General features: G+C 36.4%; 1 protein-coding gene across 1 annotated transcript in view; it reads left to right on the plus strand.

Moving 5' to 3' along the window:
• The window catches only part of LOC120539491 (pyroglutamylated RF-amide peptide receptor), a 66,802-nt gene that overhangs the window by 29,578 nt on the left and 10,203 nt on the right, over positions 1-27,021 (plus strand). The window contains exon 3 of the mRNA XM_039769596.1: positions 16,973-17,034. Within this exon, the coding sequence (XP_039625530.1) occupies positions 16,973-17,034 (62 nt within the window). The remainder of the gene's footprint in view (positions 1-16,972; positions 17,035-27,021) is intronic.

Here is a 27,021-nt window from a genome sequence, read left to right on the forward strand (position 1 = left end):
ATGACCCTCTTGCACTTTCCACACCAAGTCTGAGGAATCCTGCGACAGGTTATCTCAAAGAGAGAAAGAACACTCTGTTGAAAATTTCCGGTCATGGGCAGGCTCAGCAAGCATGTAGACTCGACATTGCAAAATTCTGAATCAGTGCTACACCAAGCATCTGCGTGGGTAGTTGTTTGTATATAATGTATTGTTCATGTTTCATACTGCTTCTCAAAGTTTTCTTTGAGAGGAACAAAAAAAAAAGTGAGAAACAATCCTAGAAAAAGTTGATTCCAAAATGAAGAAAAATGAGATGGTGAAAGCATTTTGAAATCACACCTTCATCTTCGTCTAATGACTCGTTTTCATTCTGTATTTTTACCATTGTATTTCTATTTAAAAAAATTAAAAAAAAGTTACATCTAATGTTTAGTTTTCATTCTGTGTTCATACCTGCATTTCTATAAAGAAATATATTTAATGTCTCATTTTCATTCTGTGTTCATACCTGTATCTCTCTATTATATTAAAAACGTTTTGGTCTTGTCTGCATAATTTAGTCTTGACCACTTCTCTCCACACCGCTTGCCCAATCATTACTCCTACTGCGCACATCCTTTTCTCTGTACAACCCTGTGACACTCTCAATGGTAACTCGCCCTTCAACACAGTTGATTATAATGGCAAGGCAGAAAAGCAAATTATCTTTTCATGAACATCGAATTTTTGATTGCGATAGAAAAAGTGGCAGAGCTGATAATGAACGTCAAAAAAAGAAAATGAACAAAAAACAACTGCATATAATAAAAATCAAAAACAAAGAGAATCATTCAATAAACAAAAAAGAGAAAAATATTCCGAACAATATGCAAACAGAAATTCAAAAAAGAAATGTTTATAGAATGTAATTAGAGGATAAAGTAATCATAATATTGTTTCTGAGGAAGCGTTAATGCAAATTTCTTAATTTCTTATTTACTTTTTATTACGTTTTATTTTTTTACTTGTACTTTTATTTTTGTTATTTATACTTTTTACTGTTTAATTATTCATTGGTCTTTAAAATAGACAGTTGTAGTGAAATTGTAATTGATTTTCTATCTTAAATAAGTAAGGACCAAACTATCTTCCTCCCACGCCACGCATACTCTTCTATATACCATCTCTTTAAATACAATCGCTTTCTCTAATGGAGGAATGCCCCGATGCCCTTTAAGCAGTTCAGCTGCGAGACAGCGGGCGCACAGCTCCCGCCCCCAGGGGTTGGTGAGCAAAGCAAGCAGGGGCAGAGCCCCCTAGTTTCAATTAAACAAAATTACTTCTATCATCTTGTTTTCATAGTGTGTTCATACCTGTATTTCTATTAAAAAACACATTTGACGTCTCATTTTCATTCTGTATTCATATCTGTATTTCTGTTTATAAAAAATACATCTAATGTCTCATTTTCATTCTGTGCTCATACCTGTATTTGTTTTTTTAAAAAACTACATCTAGCATCTTGTTTTAATTCTGTGCTTATACCTGTATTTCTGATAATAAAAAAGTTACATCGAACATCTCATTTTCATTCTGTATTTTCATACCTGTATTTGTATAAAAAAGTTACATCTAATATCTCGTATTCATTCCGTGTTTATACCTTTCTTTCAATTAAGAAAAGTTGCATCTAACATCTCATTTCCAAATACAATATTTTTTGCAGTTTAAGAAGCACTGTTTTTTTATACAGGTATAGTCAAGTTTGGGTCATAGGTTGCACAAGAGACAGAAAGATGAGTCCAGATTTTCAAGGAAAATACAGGTACTTTATTACTATAGAGAAGGCAGGTACAGTCTCAAGACTTCATTCAGAATAGGAGCTGTTAGGAGCCATGGCACATGCGATCGTCCTGCTTTAGCTCCCATCTTCAGATTAGAAGAACAACATCGGCTCGGAATCACTGCGGTGGCAGACGCAGTCTGGAGAAAATAGGTCAGGAGAGTGTGAGGAAGAGGGGAATAGATTTAAAAACATTTCCCATACAATACAGGACAGGTACATACATAAATTTGGAATTAGTATAAAAGTTTTAAAAACTCTGCAGTGGGTTTATAAAGAGTTGAAAAACAGCTGCAATGGAAAAAGCAGCTGTGAAAGGAGTATAAGATTAATAGCTCCAGTGTGAATCATAGGGCAGATGACAGCAAGAGGGAAACTATTAAGTAAGATATTAGGGGGGTTAAAAGGCAGTGAGTGAAAAATATAGCTAATAAGGTGAAAGATGACTCAAAGAGATTCTTTCAGTATTTTAGTAGTAAAAAAAAAGTCAAGGAGGTGGTGTATCAGAAATATTATAAGACAATTTAAAAATACAGACAGTGAAAGAGAAGATGCTCTAAGCTCAAATTTTTCTGAGGTCTTCACAAGTGAGAAAGTAGATGATCGCCCAGCAGTAAAAGGGAATAAGAAGGAGGTAATGATTGATTTTGAAATTTTAGAGGGAGAAGTACTGTTCAGATTAAATAGGCTGAAATCAAACAAATCACCAGGACTAGATAATATTTACTCTTGACACATATTTTTAGTAAGTCACAGAACACTGGGAAAAATCCAAAGGACTGGAAAATGGCAAATATATAGTTATATAAAAAGAGTGTTCAGGCAGATGCAAGCAACTGTAGACCAGTAAGCTTAGCATGCATCACAGATGAATTAATGGAAGGAATTATTAAGGATAAGATTAAGCAACACATGGCAAGAACAGGTGTTTTACTAAACGGTCAGCATGGGTTAAGAAGTGGGAGGTCATGTTTTACTAACATGCTGGAATTTTTTGAGGAAGCAACAAAACGATATGATCAAAGTGGAGCATATAATATTATTTACCTTGACTTTCAGAAAGCATTTGTTAAGGTTCCACATGAGAGGTTGGACATCAGACTAAAAGAAGTAGGAGTTCAGGGTGTTGTTTGTAGATGGGTGCAACATTGGTACAGACATAGGAAGCAGAGGGTTATGGTGCAAGGAACCTCATCAGAATTAGCAGACATTAAGAGTGGTGTCCCTCAGGGGTCAGTGCTAGGGCATACAAATGATTTGGATAGGAATATAAGTAACAAGCTGGTTAAATTTGCAGATGATACCCAGCTAGGTGGATTGGCAGATAATCTTGAATTATTTGAATCTTTACAGAGGAACCTGGACAGCATCTCTGTTTGGGCCGACTTGTGGCAGATGAAATTTAATGTAAGTAAATGTAAAGTATTACATATAGGAAGTAAAATGTTAGGTTTGAATACACAATTGGCGGTTGGAAAATCAAGAGTACACCTTATGAGAAGGAATAAGGAGTCCTAGTGGACTCAACACTATCAAGTGCCAGACCGTGTTCAGAAGCCATTAAGGCTAACAAAAACATAAGGTTACAGTATATAGCACAAAGTTTACAGTACAAGTTATGATCAGGCTTTATAACTCCAGTACTAACCTGGAGTACTTCGTATAATTTTGGTCTCCAGGCTACAAAAGGATATAACAGCACTAGAAAAAGTTCAGAGAAGTTCGAGTAGGCTGATTCCAGAGCTATAGGGGATGTATTATAAGGAAAGATTAAAAGAACAAAGCCTTTTCAGTTTAAGCAAAATAAGGTTAAGAGGAAACTTAATTGCAGTATGTAAAATTATGAAAGGAATTAGTACAATGGATCAAGACTGTTGTTTAAAAATTAGTTCATCAAGAACACACGGACACACAATTGGAAACTTGTTAAGGCTAATTTTCACACAAACATTAGGAAGTTTTTCTTTACAAAGAGAACCATAGACACATGGAATGATCTACCAAGTAGTGTGGTAGACAATAGGACTTTAGGAACTTTCAAAACTAGACTTGATGTTACAGCCCTAAACCAGAAAATATTGAAACAATATGCAAAAAAACAACAAAAAATCCAGTGATTCTTAAATTTACTTTGACCTTTATTTCATTGCAGGCAGAAGGAACCCAAGATATTTCATATTTTGCCTGGTCAACTTCATTTTAATGTGTTAATATACATCCATTCCTGCATTTCAGGCCTGCAACATATTCTAAAAAAAGTTGGGACGGTACAGCATTCACCAGTTTGTCATGTCGCCATTCCTTCTCACAACTCTTAAAAGACATTTTGGCACTGAGAATACAAGCAATGAATTATTCCAAGTGTTTTTTTTGTCGAATTGTTCCTGCAAACACATCTTAAGGTGTGCGACGGTTAGAGGTTGTCATTGTCACATTTTCCTTTTCAAAATTCTCCACACATTCTCTACTGGAGACAGGTCAGTACCTGTACCCTCTTCTTCCGCAGCCATGCCTTTGTAATGTGTATAGAATGTGGTTTTGCATTGTCTTGTCGAAAAATGCATAGATAACCCTGATAGTTGTCTTGAAGGCAGCATATGTTGTTCTAAAATCTGAATGTACTTTTAATGCTTCCATCACAGAAGTATAAATTACCTTTGCCAAGGGCACCAACACAACCTTACACCATGACAGACCCTGACTTTTGGACTTGTTGCTGATAACAGTCTGGAAGGTCCTCATCATCTTTGGCCTGGAGCACATGGTGTCCTTTTCTTCCAAAAAAGATCTGATTCATCTGAGCACAATGCACATTATCACTGTGTGATGAACCATCCCAGATGCTTTCAAGCAAAGAGAAGTTGACTTCGCTTATGGACATGGTTAACATTAGGCTTCTTTTTTTGAATAATACAGTTTTAAATGGCATTTGTGAATGTGACTCCATATTGCAGTATTTGACAAAGGTTTGTCCAAGTAATCCCTTGGCCCGCGTGGTTATATCAGCTATTGATGAGTGACGGTTCTTGAAGCAGTGTCGTCTGAGGGATCGGAGATCACAGGTGCTCATCTTAGGCTTCCGTCCTTGCCGTTTATGCACTGAAATTCCTCTAGATTCATTGAATCGTTTAATGATATTATGGACTGTAGAAGGAGAAATATGCAAAAAACTTCCAATCTTTCTTTGAAGAACATTGTTTTTAAACATTTCAATAATTTTGTCACGCATTTGTTAACAAACTAGAGATTCTCTTTCCATCTTTGCTCTTCAAAGACTCAGCCTTTCGCGGATATTGCGTTTGTACCAAATCATAAATGCAATTACCTGATGGCATCACCTATTTGAAATGACATCATTATTTTTTTTTTTACCTCATTACTGGTCCTAATATGCCCCATGCCAACATTTTTTGGAATGTGTTGAAAGCCTGAAATGCAGGAACGAATGTATATTAACAAATGAAATTAAGTTGACCAGACAAAACACAAAATATTTTGAGTTCATAAATGTCTGCAATAAAATAAAAGTCAAACTACTGTAAATTCCAGAATGCCTTTTTTTTTTTTTGCATTTTCCATACTGTCCCAAATTTTGATTTGGGGTTGCATTTTAGAAGAATTAAGTGGATAGGACTGGTGTGCTTTGCTGGACTTGAATGTCCTGTTCTTGTCGGGATTGTTCTAATGTTGAGGTGGCCAGAACCGGTGAGCTGAGGAGATGTCGAGATGTAGAAGGAAGTATTGAGGCTCACAATTTTTTTAAATGAATGGAGAGATGCTGTCTGGAATTTTAAGCTTGTTTTATTAGAACATTTACTATTGGTTTTAACTTCCACATAAGCACCTCTTTTTATATATTTATTTATTGGATGGAGCACTGCACTCTTTTGCACTGTTGTGAAAATTAAAGCAATTTAGTGCTTTGCTTCAATCCTTCCATATTTTCTGCCCTCACTGCAGTGGCTCATCTCAGTTCATGATTATTATATCCCAGGTTCAAGTGGGTTAAGGCAGCTGCTGCCAACCCAGGCCATCACAGTGGAATATGTGATTAAGGTGGGCACAATATAAGCACACAGGTTAAAAGAATGGCAACAGATCCGTACCAACAGAAAGTATGCAATAGTAAATGTATGGAGGATAAAATAACATCATGAGAAATGCTTGAATCTCGAGTTCTTTAATAAGCAGGACTAGAACTTTAGCTTAACATCTGTCAGTGTTTTAGTGGCTAACGTAATCAAAAGCACACACTTTAAATGTAAATTGGATTAAGCTTTGCAGGGTACAAAACATAATTTAGGCCACGCATTGCAAACTAACCATGCAAATTAAGTTATCAAGTGAGAGAGCGCCGACATTCACATTAGAGCTGTGCTCACTAACCATCCACTGCACAGTAAATTAAAGTCTGTTAACAGAGGATTAAACCATAGCAAAATTAAGATTCTTCGTGAATATACATTATGTCTTTATTTACTTACAGAGTTCATTTGGCCAAGTTCCATTTTTGTTTTACTTTGAGCTGGAAACAACATGCCAGGCATTAATGCCATGTTCAAGATGAACACTTGTGCATTAAAGAGATTATATGTGATTACACTTTAGAAAACATTGTTCTATTTGCTCAAAAAAAACTATAAAAGAAATATAAATGAAATAAAGAAAATGTGACAAAAAAAAACTCAAGGGCAAACATATAATGAAGTGAAAACACAAAACCATGTAAATAAAAGGGTAACTGTACTGTGCAGTTTATAATGCTACATTATGTGCAATCTCTTGGAAAAAGTGTAAAGGTCTGTACATATGTTGGTATTACCCATTGCAGTTGCCTATTAAGATGGACATGTCTTAATTTGGATGTAAATATTTCTACTGGAAACATATTCAGAAACCTTCAAAGGAAGCAGGCTCATCACAAAGCACAAAACTTACAGCTAATAACATTTTAAGTTTATGTAATATCAACATCTACTAAATTAAAGTCCTCTAGCTGCACATAGTTTTCTTCCTGTGTGTATTTGTCAGCATGCCCTTTTGTTGGTGAACTTTAGTCAGTGCATTGTAATCAATGAAGAATGTTTATTTCAGTTATGGAGTGCTGGATGCATATTGTTCTAACATATATTTTATGAATGCCTGAATTGCATTCCTTTTCTGAAATGTTAATTGAAAGATCTCTTTCCAATTGTTCACTAAAATTAATAAAGTGTAAATTTCTTGAAAGTTTTTATATGCTTTGGAGATGCAGTCTGAACCATCTTACAAAGTAGCCAGAATTGTGTCTGGAATAAGAACTGATGAAAGATGTAGATAATTTTGGATGTTGCTTTTAACAATTTGTATTTAGCAGAACAACTGTGTCACTGGAAGATTAAATTTAGAGCTTAATTGCTCAAAGGATCCAAATGCATTTTCAATATGGAGATCTGTAAATGTTGTAAGCCCAAGCATTTTCCATAGATTGAATATTAAATAGGTTAAAAATTTAGAAATATTTGATTATCGTGTATAGGAAAACAGCTTCTCTGTCTTATAATGTGTCCTACATTGGTTCTATAACTTTAGTAAAAGGTGAAGATGGGATTGCTCCTAAATTAATGATAGTGTTAACTGGAGTACTGAGAGGAACTTACAGAGACGATTTAGAACAGGATTTTTTTCTCCATTGTAAACAAAGAAGGTGTAGATTCTTGCACTTCTTCTAGATGCCAATGTTTTAAACCAGTGGAAAGTTTACTGTTGTTTATACATAGCCTTTTGTAGTGAGATGGGCCTAGCGAAACTGGAGGGTGGCATGCTTCACTAGTCATTTTTAAACTTGACTTCAGCTTCTTTTGGGGGGGTATAGGAGTGACTATCAGCAGTCTATGTGAAAACAAAAGGTTATATCTGATATCGGATTTGGAGAAGTGCCTTTGACGGTGTAAAATGCAGCCCTCCTTGCAGGAGTTGTAGCAGAGATATCTGAAAATATATAGATTTGACTACTGTATATACGCTCACTATTATAGAGTCACCACTATAGATTGTTGATAAATACAAAGCAGACCACATCAGTTGTTAAAAACTACAGGATTCATATTAGAAAATGATTTAAACTGAAATACTTTGATTAAGAAAAGATTGTAAAAGATGACAATTCTCTGTAGCAGTGTTAGTTAAACTTTGTTTTTTCATAACCCCATCTTGCCCTTGTTAGTGTCTTCGAGACCCAGAATTGCCAATGACAGTCATCCTCGTTTCCCCTTGGAGTATAGCTGCTGACAGTCATGAGTGGAACATTGTCAATTACCTAAACTGCCCGCGGCAACTTTTTGCAAACTGTCTGTAATCCTTTGCAATTAAATACAACAGTAGTCACGACTCTGCGGGACCCAAAAGCAGTTCCAAGAAACTATGCTGTACAGGATATTGAATTTACTTTTTCGACCAGGTGAACTAATGTGTATTAAGAATTTGTTTTGATAATATTGATGCAACATACAAGGACAGTACCAAATAAAAAAAATATATATGAGAAAGTAAAATATAAAATGATTAAATATGATGCAGTATACAAGAGAAATACAAAAAAAAAAGACAGTAGGATTAAAATGTCAAGGCAGTCTAGTGTGTAGGTATACATTGGTACTGAGTAGAAGCTCAGACCTGATTAGTAAGAATAATTGGAAAACGTCGAAAAAAATTGCTTAGCTGCCATGTTTTGCATTACTGTAGCTTTCCCTGCATAAAGCCATTTGCTGGAGGGAAGTGTGTGGAACAGGTATTAGAAGATCAACCAATAGTGACAGAATTCAGCCAACAAGTAGTATGAACTGGAATTTTCCATGAAGGAGGTGCCAAACAAAGTTGGACTGAATTACGTGGGCCAAGTTTGCTGTGGATGACATGGGCATGGATAAGTTCTATTGATACTGTAATATGGCACAATATTAGTGCTCTTAGCCAGTAAAAATGTTTTATCTGTTAGTGAAACCAAGATGTTCCCTCATGATATAACCCTGTGTCAGTTTGTCATCAAGTTCTGGCCAGAGTTTCATTCTTAGCTTTTGATTCTTTACTTTTTATTCATTTACTTAGTTATGCCATATTTTGGAGACTTAAACATCACAAGAGAGGAGTGAGGCCTCGAAAAAGTCACTTTACTGACCGGCCTGGAAGACCAACATACATGTACTACAATATTTTGCTGTTTTGTGTCTTGTTGATTAAGAATATGCATCATTTACCATTCCACCATTTGTAACTAGGATAGTCCAGTTTGGAGTTACAGTGAGTTTGACCTTACTTCAACAATATTCCTTGAAAGACAAACGGTAACTCTGAATGGGGATCATCACATATAGGTGTCTGCTAAATAATAATAATAGTAATAATAATGTTATGATTTTTCCCTTATCAAAACCATGAAGAACCTATTCAAACAAAACAAAAAAAAGGATAAGTTTTTCTTATCCATTACCAGGACCTTCACTTGCACCATGCTCATCCCTCTCTTTCTGACTGATCCTTTGACATTTTTCTTCCCATACCTATCTACATCTTCCCCTCAGTATTTTCCTTCACCCTTCATTTCAGACACCTTTTTGAGGTACCTTGTTTTGCTCATCCTTATTATATGTCCATACCACTGTAATTTTTTATTTCTAGAAATATATTCTGTTTCTATTATGTTTCTATGGTTTTTCACAAGTGGTTGCATTTTTGCCACATCAAAGATTCTTTCATTTCCTATTCTGTCTCTTTTTGTTTTACCTTTTAATCATCTTAAGTAATTCATTTCAACTGCTGTTATTTTAGATCTTTGCTGGTCCAGTAATGCTCAAGATTCTGCAGTGTATAATATTGTTGGTGCATATATGTTTTATATAGATGCATCTTCACCTTTATACTTTATTCTTTCTTCCCTGTTAGAATACTGTTAATTTGATAATATACATTACTTGCCTTGGTTATTTTGATTTCTTCATATACTGTATCTTCCATTGTCACTTATTATTACTCCCAGGTATTCATATATTGACACATTCATTAATTATTATTATTTGCATACATAACATAAAAAAATCCTAGTTATTAAATCAAGAAAGCAAAGTAACGGAGAATAGTATATCAAATAAAGCCACTTCATCTAAAGCTGGAAATTAACAATGAAGTAATCTATACCACAATAGATAAAGATTAAAGTATACCTAACCAAACTGAAGAAAATATTAATTAAGAAAGGTATGGATTAGTTTACATTAGACATGCAGTAAGTAATATTATAGTAACTAGCATATCACCCTAAATATACGCACGGCAGCAAAATGTTCCCAGGTATGCTGAGGTCTGCATTCCAGGAACCCCAGACCTGAGACTCCCAGGGCATTATAAATACAGCCTTGCAGACAGTAAGGGGTGGACAGGGAAGGACACATCATGCAACACTGGAAGACAATTGGGGACACGAAACAAGTGGAATGGTCTGGCAAGTTTAAGTGACTGTCCTTTTTACGAGATGTTTCTCACATCTTTAACAGTGAAAGTTGATTCTGCTGGAAACATGGCTGTGAATCATTTGTTTTTAAATAAACATGTCCGTTATTGGGCTAAACTTCTATTTGGTGTGTGTCTCAGTCTTGACATCTTGGGGCTCATTACAATAACTTGAAATATGAATCAAAATAAAAGCTAAGGTCACAAACCAGAAAAAAAAATCCTTAATACAAAATGTGTCAGAAGCAGCAAGCTTGCCTACATTAATAATAACTCACAAAAGATGAGTACTTCATGATAAATGTAAAAGTTTACAAAGGATTGGAATCAAAAATTGAATGGGTCAGACACACAGTAAGCAAAATGTAACTAATACTTAAGGAAAATTAACAAATAAAAAAAAAGGGGCAGGATGAAAAACAAAACACTAATGAAAAGAAGCCAGGGTGAGTCCTGACACTCACACTAACGTTTTGGGGCAATTTAGAGTTGCCAATCAACCAAACATGCAGATTTTTTGGACTGTGAGAGAAAATTGGACTACTGGAAGAAAATGTTGACAAAGGGGTGAACATGTAAAGATCTATAAACAATTCTACCTAATACCTTATACAGTGCAGTTCATAAAAATAGGGCTCAGTACACTACGACAGAGGTGGTTAAAAAAAACAACTTAACAAAGCATAACAAAGAATAACTTACAATAACACCCAGAATCAATACATATGATACTGACTGATTTATAAATAGTGTTCCTGTTACAGTGACAATAACCATCATCTACTGGAAGGCTGCGTTTGCCAATGTCACCAGAGCAACTGTATTTAAGTTGTCACGTGAGACTTAGGTGGACTCTAGGTGGTGAATTTTGGTGAAGTTCTGCTTGTTTTGACGTGGTTTGATTTACTGGTTAGCATTTAGGACTGGAAAACGTTTTTGACTTTATGGTTTTCAACTTGGCACAATGTCTGATTTTCCTAGTCCTGTTACATTAAATCTTTGATTTCTCATGTAAAACAGAACACATATTGTATATTTATTTAGACTATAGGCAAGTTCAAATGAAATGTTCCTTTCACTGTAAAAACCAGTAAAGCTCTTTTAACATAGTCATTAAAATTAAGCAAGAAGCCAAACTCACTATAGAAGAAATCCTGGTTCAGAATTTCAGTATCAAACACTTAAGGTTTTTTCTTGTCTTTGGTTTTCCCATACACTAGATATAACTTTTCTTTCCCCCAGAATTCTCTTGTTCAACAAATGCTTAATATTACTTTTTTATTGTTTCTTTAACATTTCTATATTTTTATTTATTAGCTATTGGTTGGACACAAAACAACAGGGTCTTCTTTTGCTTTAACTGAGGAGCCTCAGCTGCTCATGGATTAATATCACCTATGGGTCCGTAACATCACCCATATGTACAGTGGTACTCTTTAAAGTCATTGCAGATGATGAGCAAATTATGTATTTTTCACTTGCATACAGAGGTTGATAATTTCCATGACAGTTTATCCCCTATTTTCATATTTTTTGGCGACTTTGGAATTTATCCTTCCCTCTTGATGACGCAAGAGTAGTTCATCTGAGGTCACATGAGCTGAATGGCTAATTTCAAAGTTTATACTACAACTCGAAAAAGGCACATTTTCTAAATAACCAGAGTAGATAAGGAAAGCATTTCAGAACTGAATTATTAATATACAGTCATGCAGTAAGCATACTAAATGATAATGTGCTCAAGATTTTATGTGACGTTAAGAAATAAGACTCATGAAACAGGCTAAATTGATGGTAAAAGACAGCCTGAGGTCAAGTCCAGATTAATACCCCCACAGACCCCTGAGTGATGTAATGAAAAGAGCTCCAGAGCAGAGAGTTGATTTCCCTTTCAACAGTTTGCACACAGACACCCTGTTGTGTCATGTAGCACAGTTGCTTCCCACTCTTGATTTGTGTCGCTCAAGCATGGGGAGGAGGTCCCCTTTGGTGATTTTGATGTGTGGACACTCATTTGTTTCATCGACCTTCCCCCTAGATGATTTCATCATGTAGTAGCGAGATGAAAAGGGGCCTCTGGGTGCATATCCAGAACGCAATGAGGTCAATTATTAAAGGGACAATGGAATAAAAATTCAAGCCTAAAATGTTGTTCAAAACATCTGAACCTAGAAATAAAGCAAAGGCCAGAGGAGCCAAAACAAACATTCTTGAATTCCCTAATAAAAAAGGACAAGGCACACTCAAAAAAAGAATTTAATTAAAATACCTGTGTCTTAACACAATTAAACACATGACTTTCAAGTCACGTGACTGACAAGAAGTAAGGCAACCCTAAAAAACTATCGCAAAAAGATAGCTACAGACAAAACAAAAACAATAATAATTTAAATACTAAACCAAGAAAAAGAGAACATTAATATAAACAGTGACAAACAAAACAAAAGTCATTACACATTCCCTGCTTCAATTATTTGATGCTGTTTGCATTATCTAAGCTGCTCTTAAACCTAATTATAAAAGTAAAATGCTTGCTAGCTTTACTCCCTCTGAAACTGAACATTTATTGTAATTCATTACAAAACAGTAAATCTTATCTTAACCGTTTTGCTAAACCAAACAAATAGTCACACTCCAAAGTTGTTAATGTCTACCAAAATTAATTCTAGTTCAGAGTATTCAAGGTTTTTTCACTAAGAATACCTTTGGGATTTGTTTGTTAGTAAGGCCAATAATTGGAAGTCTTTAGACGCTTGTTATTCTTTGTGATTTATAAACGTTTTGGACTCGCTTTTGTATTGTACAGTTCCAGAAATGAGTGCCCTGTTTGATTATGTTTACGGTATTGACGTAGTGGTCGGAGCATTTGTGAATGGGAAAATACAAAGACAAGCAGGTGTCACCAGGGTGACATTTCCACAGCACTTAATGGTGATCTATACTAATAAAAGGCAAAGCCCTCACTCACTCACTCACTCACTCACTCACTCACTCACTGACTCATCACTAATTCTCCAACTTCCCGTGTGGGTGGAAAGCTGAAATTTGGCAGGTTCATTCCTTACAGCTTCCTTACAAAAGTTGGGCAGGTTTTATATCGAAATTCTACGCGTAATGGTCATAACTGGAAGCAGTTTTTCTCCATTTACTGTAATGGAGATGAGCTTCAACGCCGTGGGGGCGGAGTTTCGTGTGACATCATCACGCCTCCCACGTAATCACGCAGTACATAGAAAATCAGGAAGACCTCAAAAAAGCGCTTAAGAAAACATGCATTATATAATTGAGAAGGCAGCGAAACAATAAGAAGCGAGCGAGTGACATATACAACCATATTCATGAGTTCTGCAACTTCGGAAACAAAGCACGATGTAAACCTACACTTTAAATTAAGTTCATAGACAGGCTGCGCTGGCGCTTGTAATTTAGTGCCTGCCCATATAAGGCCGTCCGTCAGCGCAATCCAATAGCAAACTCCCACTAAATATTCACGGGTAAAGGACTGTGCTTATGGAGAGGAAGATGAGATGGTCAGGGTGGTGTTTGACACAAACTCAGCGAAACTGCGAGAGAAAGTTTTAAGTGCCAGGACTAAGGTAACATTAAATACAGCTATGGACATAGCACGAGATGGCACCAGCACAGCTGGGAACCTTCGATGCATGTACACCGAGCGGCTCACGTGAACTGACGCAGTGCACAGATAAAAGGCAACAGTTCCAAAGAGCTGAACAAAACCGAATTACACAATTGAAAAGGCAGCAAAAATATGAAGCGCCTGATAAGCATATTTATAAATCCAGCTACTGCGGAAACAAAGCACACGGTGGAAAAAGTCAATGTCCCGCTAAAGGAAGACAGTGAAAAAAAAAACCCGTGCATGCAGTGTGTCAGGTCTCAGATAAAGAAGAAGACGAGCTGTTTATTGATGCAGTAAGAAACGAATCGATGAATGAAACCTGTCATCTTTACAACGATTGACAAACACGGAATGTAACTTGAACACAACACATCCTACAAATACGAACCTGATTGAAAGAAATAATGATAATCAAATCCTTGATGACAGCAACACTCAGTAACACTCACAAAACAAATACTGTATATTGACAGTCATGTTACGTTATTTTTAAAATGTTCCCTTTTCTTTTCTAGCTTTTTAACACACTACTTCGCTGATACGCTGGTATATATATATGTATACATACTCGAATAATGGATACTTTATTCGCCATCAATGATTGTTTTGGTAAAGCCATACTCAGTGTATTCATTAGATGAACGGTAAAAAGTAAGAGCGAGGGAGGATGACTCATTGAGGCATGCAGGCTGTAGTCTTGGCGCCAACTCTATCTGAATTGCGCGATCACATTTGAAAAATATATCTTTTCAAGTTCTATTTAGTCCATATGTGTCAAACTCAAGGGTCGGGCCACATCCGCCCGGCGTGTAATTATATCCGCCCGAGATCATTTTATATACTGTATTATTGTTATTAATGGCCCGGTATATGAAGCGCTGGTAACACAATAAACTACAGATCCCATAATGCAGCGCTTCAGCTGCCTTGCCGAACACTTACCGCGTTAATCAAGTCTACCCTATGATGCTGCAAGTTATTGCGGCTAGAGTTATTGCGCACTGAGTTTGCACGGCGCTTTGGTGACTTTGAAGAACAAAAAAAGTCCGCCTACATGCGGCTCGAACCTTGTGCATGTTTGGTAGCACATATCTGTGTGAGAAGCTCTTCTCAGTGATAAAGACTAACAAAACAGCACACAGGAGTCGCCTCACTGATGAGCACCTGCAGTCCATCCTGAGAATCTCCACAATACAGAACCTCACACCAAACAGAAACGAACTGTGGCCAAAAAGATGCCAGGCGCCCAGCTCTAAAATGACATATGAGCAAAGACAACTGAATGATTTGATTTGTTATTGCACGTAAGAGCGGAGTCAACTGTTTTAACAAACAGCGTATTGCACTGATACTGAAATAGCTGTGTGTGTATATATGTAGATATGTATGTATATGTATATATATGTTTATATATGTGTGTGTGTATGTATGTATGTATATATATATATGTATTTGTGTGTATTTATGTGTGTGTATGTATGTGTGTGTATATGTGTGTGTATATATGTAGATATATATATATGTATATATGTATAGATATGTATATATATATGTTTATGTGTGTGTGTGTAAATATATATATATATATATATATATATATATATGACAACAACACTCATCACTCACAACAGTGACAAAACAATTACATTGACAGTCAGGTTACGCTATTTTCAAAATGTTTCCTTTTCTTTTTCATTGCTTCTTTAACACACTACTTCTCCGCTGCGAAGCGCGGGTATTTTGCTAGTCCCAAATAAACAACAGGTAGGGACATCTATAATAATCTAGAGAACTGCTTGCTAGGAAAGAAATGGCTGATACTCTTGATTCACTACTAGACAGGGCTGTCTTAACAGCATTATAGGCCCTTGGGCAAAGCAGCGCACTGGGGCCCCTACTTCCACAAACACTCAGCAATTCACAACATACATAGATTAGCATGGGGCTATGCTCGTGGGGTCCATGTGTTAAGATGGCCCTGCTACCAATATAAGGCTATATGTGAAATCTGTCTCATTAAAGCCGTGGAAGGCTCATGGATGCAGCTTGTGAGTCTGAGGTCAAGCCAGGTGTCCATGTTACAGTTAAAGGATGACAAGTGACTCCAGGATCATAGAGCTGAGGGGTGAGCTAGGGCTGGCATGTGACTGGCAGAAGAAAGGTACACCATGTGAACAACAGATAGATAACAGTGGGCTTCTGTATATATCTGTGGGCAAGAAGACTGGCCAGTCCACCTGTTTGACTTATATGGGTAGGCCTGGAGAGGTTGCAATGTAATTATTTTGCTTCTTTTTTTGTTATACTTTTGTTACACTTTTGAGTTCTTCCTTTGTTTACCCAGTGCTTTTGGATTTCTCCTGAATGTTGTTCTTTGTTCAGGGATTGGCTCAAGAGCATTTTCTGTCTCAATGCACTGTTATTCACTAATATTTTCATACATATGTTAAATTAGATAAAAAGGCACCATGAGGCTCAAACAATAAAAGATCAAACATAAAAATACAACTCCAAACCTGTATGGACTTCACCTACTGTAGACCCTTTAAATCAAAGAAGTGCTGTATTTATTTAACTGTCCAACAGATAATTATAGGCAGATTTCTTTTTTGTTGTAATATTTTATCTTAACACCTCCATGCATTCTCACTTGTATACAGTTCATTGTTTCCAGTTAAAATCAGAAACCGATTATTCATTTAACACTTGGCACAGCTTAAAAGACTGCTGCCCTCAGGATCATATTTGTTTTGCAGCTGAAATTTTTCAAAATATTTCAAGTCTGACCTTCCTGTGGATTGAAGTAGTCCAGAGGGCTTTCCTGAGTCATGCCACTAGCTATACCCTAAGCTTGACTAAGTCTTTCATGATGTTTATGGCATCTGTGAGAAATCATCCACAGATACAGTGTTCATCTGTTCAAGTGCAACTGATGCGTTTCTTAATGGCTGAAAATAATCATGCAATCCTCACATGTGTTTTGTTGCTTTCAAAAACTGATTTTGGTCTGTAATGCTAATTTTGATCCATTTCTTTTTCTGTAGCTGGTGTGTGGCTGAGCTCCTTGGCAATTGCATCTCCAATGTGGTATGCGCACAAAGTTGAGGTAAGAGGACTCATCACCTTAAAAGAACAAAAGGGAAAGTTCACAAGCCAGTGGCCATGAAAACGGCACTCAGTGTAACGGAGGTGAACAACCATGAGCAGGTTTCATGAATCAGGAAGCAGTGAGTTGGGTACAGGTGTTAGAAGTTTGGAAAATAAAGAATGAAAGGCTCAGGAGATGAAAAAAGTGTATTTGTATTTTTAGGAAGAAAGCAAAGACACTGTTGGGAAGAGGGTAAATGGTCATAACACTGCAAAGGAAGCCAAAATATCAAATTTCAAAACCCTAAAATGTAAAAACTAAACCAAAAAAAATAAAAAAGTATTGGACATCAAGTTTGATTTATAGAGAAAATCTGCAAACTAGGATGCCATGACTATCATGACACCAATTTATGTACTACTTATGCCTCAGCAATATCAAATATGACAGCATGAGATGCATACCAGGCCACGAGTGCTGTTACTAGAAAACAATGTGGCTGTGCCCATAATAAGAATCACAAAACAGGCTGCGCCCTCGACTGAAATAAATGTTTGAAATGGTGGCCCGAAGACATAACCGTCATAACAATAGAATTCAAATTTAAACATCAAAGTGATACAGCCAAACATGTGCATTATACTGTATATACAGTATATACTGTATATAATACAAAGTGGAGCGACTGACTGACATCTCAACAAAAACACCAGTTTCCATTTAGTTAAAAAGCTGAATTTTTGTCAGGATTGTACTTCTAGGGCAGTAGGAACCCTCTAAGAAAGGACATTTTGAAATATCAGTATTTTGGGTTAACTAACCCTCACAATAAAAATACTAAACAACCCAAAATTAAAAAAAAAAAAGATGAGATCACGTTAGCCGTGTATGGTGAGGTCTGAAATGGAAGGAGAAGTTTAGTGAAGCTGAAAAAGCTGTAAATGCTTCAGCTAAGTCTATTCATGGCCACAGTTAGCTGTCTTAAGTAAAATCATGCAAAGTGGAATAAAACTCACAGATCACAATGACACACTTTAAGGGTTTAGCTAAAAGTACAATGTAGTATCTTATAATATCTAAAAAAAACACAACTAGATGCAAATTTAGACAAAAAAAACATACACACAAAAATATTAACAACTACATAACACAAAATCAGTAATCCAGCCGTAGTAATGAGCGTGATCCCAGTATTGGATAACTATCAGGAATAAAGTTCAGACACTTACTCTGGGTGTACAGTTCTAACCATGAACCAGTCGGAGTGGTGGATGAAAGTCTAGTGCCTGCATTTCACAGACAAGCAATGTCAGTACCATATAGCAATGTCCATATGTGCACATGAGGTCTACAATGCAAATTGATAACCCATAGAGTGCAGTGTGGATGGAAGATTAGACTAAGGTATCAGGGGTTTTGTGTGATTGAAGAATTAGGGGGGCGAATTTTAAAGGTAAAGTTTTTAAGATAGTGGTAAGACCAGCAATAATTTATGGAGCTGGGAGATGGGCAGTAAAGGGAGCAAAATGAGAAGAAGTTAGATGAGGCAGAAATAAGAATGCTGAGATGGATGTGTGGAGTTACAGAAAAAAGAGCAAAATAAGAAATGAGACAATTGGAAATATCTATTAAAGCACCGGAAAGTAGGTTAAAATTGTATGGATATGTGACAAGGACAGACAATGAATATGGGGACAAAAAGGTGATGGGAATGCAAGTACAGGGAAAGAGAAAGCAACGGAAACCAAAGCAGAGGTGGATGGAAAAAGTAAAAAATGATCTGAAGGAAAAGGGCTTAACTGGCGAAGAGGTGCTGGACCATGCTGTTTGGAGAAGACCACACATCAAAATGGGAAAATATGAAGAGGAAAAAGAAGAGTGTCTACAAAGTAAATATTGTTATGTCACTATACTGTACATGCAATACATACTGTATGAAAGGCGATCAGATTTTCCCAGAACATTTCTTTTGTTCTAATTCTCTGCCTCCATGTTTATAATGTTGCATCCCTATCATCCACCTACATTAACACAGCTCGCAACACTTTGCAGGTTTTCAATTTTGTGGATTTTCTCATTACATTCTTGAGCTGAGATTTACTAATTTCCTTTTTCTCCCTCAGCCACCTTCAGAAAGTACAAAAAGAAGATTTCTCGTGTCAATCTCCGATCAGTTTTGTGGCATTATCTTCCACCAGTAAACAAAGAGGAACTAAAGAATGTCTAACATTTGCTTAGATAAACAAAGAATCTAAGCAAGTGTCTAATCTAAGTGTCTGAGATTTCACTTGTGCCTTAAATCCGCAGACCTGTGGGGCTCATACAGCCATTCCCTCATTCCCAGTCCTTGCAACTTAAAGGTGACAATAACACTTGTTCCTGGAAATGTTCTTCTTGTCTACCAGGCTCGCTGTTCTCCAGTGACACCTGTGTCATTATCCAGGTGCTGTAGTCGCCAGAAATGTCTGTTACTTTTCCCAGCACAATCCCCCAATTCTATTATACTGTCAATTTGTGTAAAAACAGTTAAGATCCCATTCCTGTTCATGTAAGGACAGTTTGATAAATGACAGTTACTACAGGGTGATAGACTAATCTACAGTGAAAAGAAGAAAGTTACGTGTAAGATTTGTCCTTGGCTACAGATTCATCTGTTGTGTTGTTATTTCTGACATTTTTGTTGTTTTTTTTATTGGCTTTATTTTTACCTATTTTAAAATCATTATCTTTTAATTCTGGGATTTCGGTAAGGTTGCTTGACTTCTTGTATGATACTAAACTCATTGTAGAATCCATTATTCAAGATGTTTCAAGATCTCTTTTATTATTAGTTGTGCTCTCTGTGACCGTAAGCTGTTCCACTTACATCTTATAACTGTAGTAGTCTTGACAGTTTCCATGTCTGTTAAGACTGTTAGTGTAATATTGGCTTTCCAAATTTGTGTATATATTGCTGTTGAATTTCGCAGCAGAAAACTACAATTATTCAAAATGTTTAACTGAGTTTCTAATTTCCTTCAGGTTTTGTAAAATATTCTGATTATTTCCATTGTAGGTGGCTAGTTAAGATGCACCACATAGACAACATACTTTAATGACAGCTCTACAACAAGTGCTTAATCTTACTGGTCTTCTTCATCCAGCAGGCAACATCTGGTCTCACCGCTGATTTGAATGCTTTCTACAAACACTGAAATTTACATCAATACCGCCCAGCAGTATTTTGCCGTATCATTGCAAGCACACTATAATTTACAGAAACAATATGCACAATTTTCTTTCTTAGCTAGAGTCTGTTCATTCTGTCTTTGAGGCATGGATTTTTTTACTGGATGTGATATTTTGCAGAATACATACAAAAGCTACATACATAGCTAATACAAACTTTCAGACTATCGAGGATGTTCATGTAAGATTGATGTGATTTGTGATTACCATTATAATGATGAACTTACTGTATACAGCAAAGTGTTCAGCATTGTGAAGAGTATGTCCTTTTAATTTTTTTCATTTTGCAATTAGTCACATATAAGTTTGGGAAAATGCAACATTGTTTAACAAGGGACACCTAAATAAGAGTAATTTGCATAATGTACACTGTAATGTAATTCAAGCCTTTTGTATCAGCTTCAGTGGTATTTTTGGTCTAAACAGTCTGATGGAGTTATATCAGAATTTTCCTTTATGCACGAAGATGTCTCTAACATTAACATTAATTTACCTACCAGTAATTTACCTGACAATTCAGGTAACCTTTACATATTAAACAATAGGATGCTTGTGTCTGCTCTCCCTCGGTTGGTATTAGATCAGTGTGATACCCTCCTGACATTGTCATCATCTGGCAAAGTACAGCCGTATAGGTTTAAACATAAACATCTCAGTAAACTGACAGCCTGACAACTGCCTCCTAGCAAGGAAAAAATTCTGGCTGTGAACTGTTTAAACTGAAACTGCAACACCTCAAGTTGAGAACTGAATGGCTTTGAGGTGTCAAAGAACTAACCACAATAACATGGAAAAAATAACCTAGTGCAAAACACAAACAAAAGTGTTTGAGACTGGCAAAAAATTAAAAGCACAAGTATCTACATACTTGTTCTTTCCACGTCCAAAGTCCAAAAATCAGAAATTCTCTGTGAACATTCACCACTCATAAAGGCACTGTGACTACAAGTCAAATCTTGAAAATGCATTTTTGCTATTAAGGTGTAACATCTCAAAAATCAAACTAACAAATACAGTTTTATTATGAATGTGTGCCATCATAAAATTGCAAACTTGAACTTGAGAAAGCACCTTACAATGAAATTGTGCTGCCAAAAACACCCAAGCTCAAAAAAGCACTTTACTATAAATATTTATCACAAGGCAATTCACCTGAAAATTCAAGATTAAAAAATGTATTTGTAAAGCATAAATCTGAAATCTCAGACTAAAAGGCTTGTGTTGTTCCATTCACTATATTCCTTCTACTCACCAATGCATCACTGCTACTCAAGAATTGATTATTTCTTTGTAGATAACAATTTCTTGCCTACAATTAAATCTCTGACCATGGAGCTTATATCACTATGCCCCCCATACTCATCTTGCAGCTGGTGTCTTAACCCACTTTATATCCAAGCAAATCGATTTCTCTTCAGAGACAAATACATCCTCAGAGGTTTCTGCAGGAATGTTCTGGGGAACTCTGAAGGCTTTCTTAAGAGGACAGATTATCTCATATCTTTCTCACAGAAGTAAATTGGAAACCTAGAAGGTATCAGAGCTAATCAGTGAAATTACCAAAATATATCAAGAACATGCCAGGTGTCCAAATGAGGCACTTCATGGGAAAAGACAGGCTCTACATTCAGAACTCAACCTCTTGACAACTAAAGAAATAAAATAACTCATTTTTAAATCAAGACATCATTACTATGAACATGGAGAGAAAGATAATAAGATCTTAGCTCAACAAATCCACAAGCAGAAACTTCGCAATGCAATATCAGCAATCACCAACACAGATGGAGACAAAATCATTGACCATAAAAATATAATGCACACATTTAGAGACTTCTGTAAGTCTTTATATTTTACTGAGTTTTAAGAAGACAAGACACAACTTAATATATTTCGGGATGCATTACAGATACCACAACTAGATACTCTCATTGCAGAGGAATTGGATAAACCTCTGGAGAATTACTAGATGCTATAAATTCACTTCAGAGTGGGAAAGCAGCAGGCCCGGATGGCTACCCTGCCGAATATAATAAAAAATTCTCAATTAAACGAGCTCCCTTTTTATTAGCAACATTTACAGAAGCTAGAGACAATAAAATTCTACCTCAAACATTTCTCCAAGCATTAGTTACCATCTTTCCTAAGCAAGATAAGGACTTATTACAATGTGCATTATACAGACCAGTTTCACTTCTGAATAATGATGTTAAGATACACTCCAAAGTCCTAGCTAGAAGGATGGAAAAAGTGCTTCCTTTGATAATATCACAAGACCAAACTGAATTTATTAAAGGCAGACACTTAGCTTCCAGTCTTCAACACCTATTTAATGTAATATATTCACCCATAAAGTCTAACTTCCTGGAGATATTATTATTATATTATAATATTATTATATTTTCACTACATTGGAGAAATTTGTGCATGGATCAAACTACTGTATACCAGTCCAGAGGCTTCAATTTGTATTAACAACATTAATTCAGAGTACTTCAAACTAGAATATGGTACTCGACAAGGAGGCCCCTTGTCACCTCTGCTTTTTGCAATCGCTATAGAGCCACTGGCAGTTCACTGTCGAAATGCATATGAGATAAAGGGGATTATCAGAGAAGGGCTTGAACATAAAATTTCTGTATGTGCAGATGATATGGTACTGTATATATCAGATCCACAAAATACTGTGCCTGCAGTCCTAACAACACCAACAGAATTTCAAAAGATTTCTGGCCTCAGAATCAATTTGAATAATAATAAGTGAATTCTCAAGCACACGATATTAGATTGGACACCTTCCCTTTTATCATCACAGATCAGTTTAAATGCGTAGGGGTAAACATCACAAATAAACATAAAGCTCTTTATCAACAAAATTCTGCTGTCTGTATGCAAAAAATTAAGCAAGGCTTGCATAGATGGTCTACCATTCATCTCACTAGCTAGAAGAATTAACATTGTCAAGATGAATATCCTTCCTAAGCTTCTTTTTCTATTTCAAAACATTCCAATATACATAAAGAAATCATTTAAAAAAAAATTAGATTCAAACATAACCTCATTTATTTGGAATTCAAAACATCTATATATCCAAAGGGCGACACTATAAAGACCTAAGGCAGAAGGTGGTTTATTACTGGGTGGCAAATATACAAGCTATAAAAACCTGAAAATTGACATAAATAGATGAACATACACAGGCTTGGTCTGCAATAAAAAAATAAAATCCTACAGTACTTCTTTATATTCCTTGCTTTGTACCCTAATAAGTACAAGTCATCGCCAATATACTAACAACCCAACTGTGCTTCACTCACACAGAATATGGAACCAATGTAGGAAGTATTTTAAGATAGAGAAGCTTTTATCTGTGGCACCTCTGCACGAGAACCACCTTTTACCACCCTTTCAAACGTACCCGGTTTTTAATGTCTGGAAAACATTTGCGATTAAATCACTTAGAGATCTGTACATAGACAATGTCTTTGCATCCTACGAACAATTACACTCCAAATTTAACTTTCCAGCAACAAATTTCTTTCACTACCTTCAAATTAAAATCTTTGTTAAATGAAACCTTCCCAGTTTTCCTCACCTCCCATCTACCTCTATGCTGGAAAAATTATTGATTAGTCTTGAGGACTCAGACAGCATCTCCGTAATATTTAAAACTATTTTACAGTCCCTCCTGTTCAAAGATCCAAGAGTCCAGTGGAAAAAGGATCTCTCACTCAACATCTCAGAAAAGGAGTGGAGGGCAGCAATGCACAGAATTCACTCAAGTTCCGTATGCACAAGGCATATAATTATTAAACTTAAAATTATGTATTGAGCACATTAGTCTCATTCAAAATTGTCCAAAATATTTCCAGGGCAAGATACAACGTACAAACGGTGCAGTCTAGCTCCAGCCTCACTGGGCCACATGTTTTGGGCATGCACCAAATTAACATCATTCTGGGCCATAATCTTTAAATGCCTTTCAGACAGCCTTTGTGTGTCTAACCCTCCTAATCGATTAACAGCTGTGTCTGGTATACTTCCAGATGGGCTTAAAGTGGAGAAGGACAAATAAACTGTAATTGCCTTTACTACACTATTGGCACGCAGACTTATCTTGCTCACCTGGAAGAATCCTATTCTCTCCTATTCTAAGACAGTGAGTAACTGATGTTATATACTATTTTAAATTGAAAAAAAATCCTCTCACTTAGAGGATCGGTACAAAACTTTTTCAAAACCCGGCAGAATGTAATCAATAACATTTTAGAATAAATATTTAAATTGAGGAAACGGATTCTCTCCCCTCTTTTTTATTCATTTATCTGTTTACTTATTTTTACTACTTTAAAGTACTACTTTAAAGTTTTACTCTGCTGGCCTAGCTCTCTTTCTCATGGGTGGGGGTTGATTTGTTTCGAACCTAGTTTTGTGAAACTTGACTTGCGTGTATGGAATATTATTTGATTGTAATAAAATCAATGAAATGCTAAAAAAAAAAAAAAATTTTCCATGTTATACTAATAATGGTGTGAAGTGCATAATGTGTGAAGACTAGTCCAAATATCAATTATACACATACACTTTTATTCAAAATTATAAACAGTGAAGAAAAAAATCATTCAATTTACATGTTGCTGTCAAAGCGCTAAAAACCCAAGCTCAAATGTCATGTTCTGCATGTGTGTCTTTGCTGTCAAAGTGCAAATGCCGTGTGATAGGCTTGATAGCGGTCACGAGACATCGTATCTTTGAATGCCGGTACAACAAATGGTTCTGAGCAGGCATGAGCCACAGCAACAACTGTGGTCATTGCTGCCATTGTGATAAGAATGGAGATAAAATCCATCAATGCAGAGAGGGGGAGGCAAATTCATTGTACCATGTAACTGTCACTGGCAGAATAAAACTGAATAATAAAAAAGCGCTAACTTTTACAAGTAGCCAAAATTTACACAGGGAGTTACGGACTCAAATCAAATGTATGTTTTTATTATATTATAGTAATAATAATAGCAGCTCACTACTCAAAATGCGGAGCGCCTGGACTCAAACCCGGAACCTTTTGGTTATTAGGCAGCAGTTCTTACCTCTGCATCACCCAAGAATACATATCAACTGTCAGTTGACATTTGAGCTTGGGTTTTTAACTCATTGACAGCAACATGTAAATCAAATGCATTTTGGTCTTTGGTTATATTCTTGAATAAAAGCACACATGTTTATTTGATATTTGGACTAAATCTTCACCCATTATACACTTCGCATAAGTATTAGTATATCATGGGAAAATTTTCTGTTTTAGGTATGTGTTCAGCATTTCTTGCCTCACATTTCATGTCATCCTACACTTACACAGATCTCTGTGGACACAGAACACACATGAAATGTATGTATTCCAAATAACAACATATTATTTACCCTATACAACTCCAGCCACCTCATACCACGACAAAGAGACTTGAGCTGGGAGAAGTTTGTGACTGACTTCAACTGTGTTGGGGGGGATGCTTGGTGGATGGGATAGTTGGCTGCTTGCTGCTTGTGCTGATCTACACATTTGCAAAGCAAAAGACGATGATTACAGACCTGGGATTACAAGTTTTTTTCGTAGGTTTCAGAGATTTTAGTGTTAACTGAATACTGAGAATGAAAAATGAATTGGTTAAAATATAAACTTTTGAATTGAAAATCTGCTTCTAACCCTCATTTACTGGTATCGAGTCCTGCCTTCAAATCAAAATCTTGATCAAATCTGAATGCTCTACTCTGATTTTCCAGGAGTATTTAATGACAATGTTTTATGAGAGCATACAGCTGCATAACTGACATGGGGACTATGCACCATAAGTACAGTGCATCCGGAAAGTATTCACAGTGCATCACTTCTTCCACATTTTGTTATTTTACAGCCTTATTCCAAAATAGATTAAATTCATTTTTTTCCTCAGAATCCTACACACAACACCCCATAATGACAACGTGAAAAATGTTTACTTGAGGTTTTTGCAAATTTATTAAAATAAAAAAATTGAGAAAGCACATGTACAGAAGTATCCACAGCCTTTGCCATGAAACTCAAAATTGAGCTCAGGTGCATCATGTTTCCCCTGATCATCCTTGAGATGTTTCTGCAGCTTAATTGGAGTCCACCTGTGGTAAATTCAGTTGATTGGACACGATTTGAAAAGGCACACAACTGTCTATATAAGGTCCCACAGTTGACAGTTCATGTCAGAGCACAAACCAAGCATGAAGTCAAAGGAATTGTCTGTGGACCTCTGAGACAGGATTGTCTCAAGGCACAAATCTGGGGAAGGTTACAGAAAATTTCTGCTGCTTTGAAGGTCCCAATGAGCGCAGTGGCCTCCATCATCTGTAAGTGGAGGAAGTTCGAAACCACCAGGACTCTTCCTAGAGCTGGCCGGCCATCTAAACTGAGCGATCGGGTGAGAAGGGCCTTAGTCAGGGAGGTGACCAAAAACCCGATGGTCACTCTGCCAGAGTTCCAGAGGTCCTCTGTGGAGAGAGGAGAACCTTCCAGAAGGACAACCATCTCTGCCGCAACCCACCAATCAGGCCTGTATGGTAGAGTGGCCAGATGGAAGCCACTCCTTAGTAAAAGGCACATGGCAGCCCACGTGGAGTTTGCCAAAAGGCCCCGGAAGGACTCTCAGACCATGAGAAACAAAATTCTCTAGTCTGATGAGACAAAGATTGAACTCTTTGGTGTGAATGCCAGGCGTCACGTTTGGAGGAAACCAGGCACCGCTCATC

Source organism: Polypterus senegalus, chromosome 11, assembly GCF_016835505.1.
Source record: "Polypterus senegalus isolate Bchr_013 chromosome 11, ASM1683550v1, whole genome shotgun sequence".
Lineage (NCBI taxonomy): Eukaryota > Metazoa > Chordata > Cladistia > Polypteriformes > Polypteridae > Polypterus > Polypterus senegalus.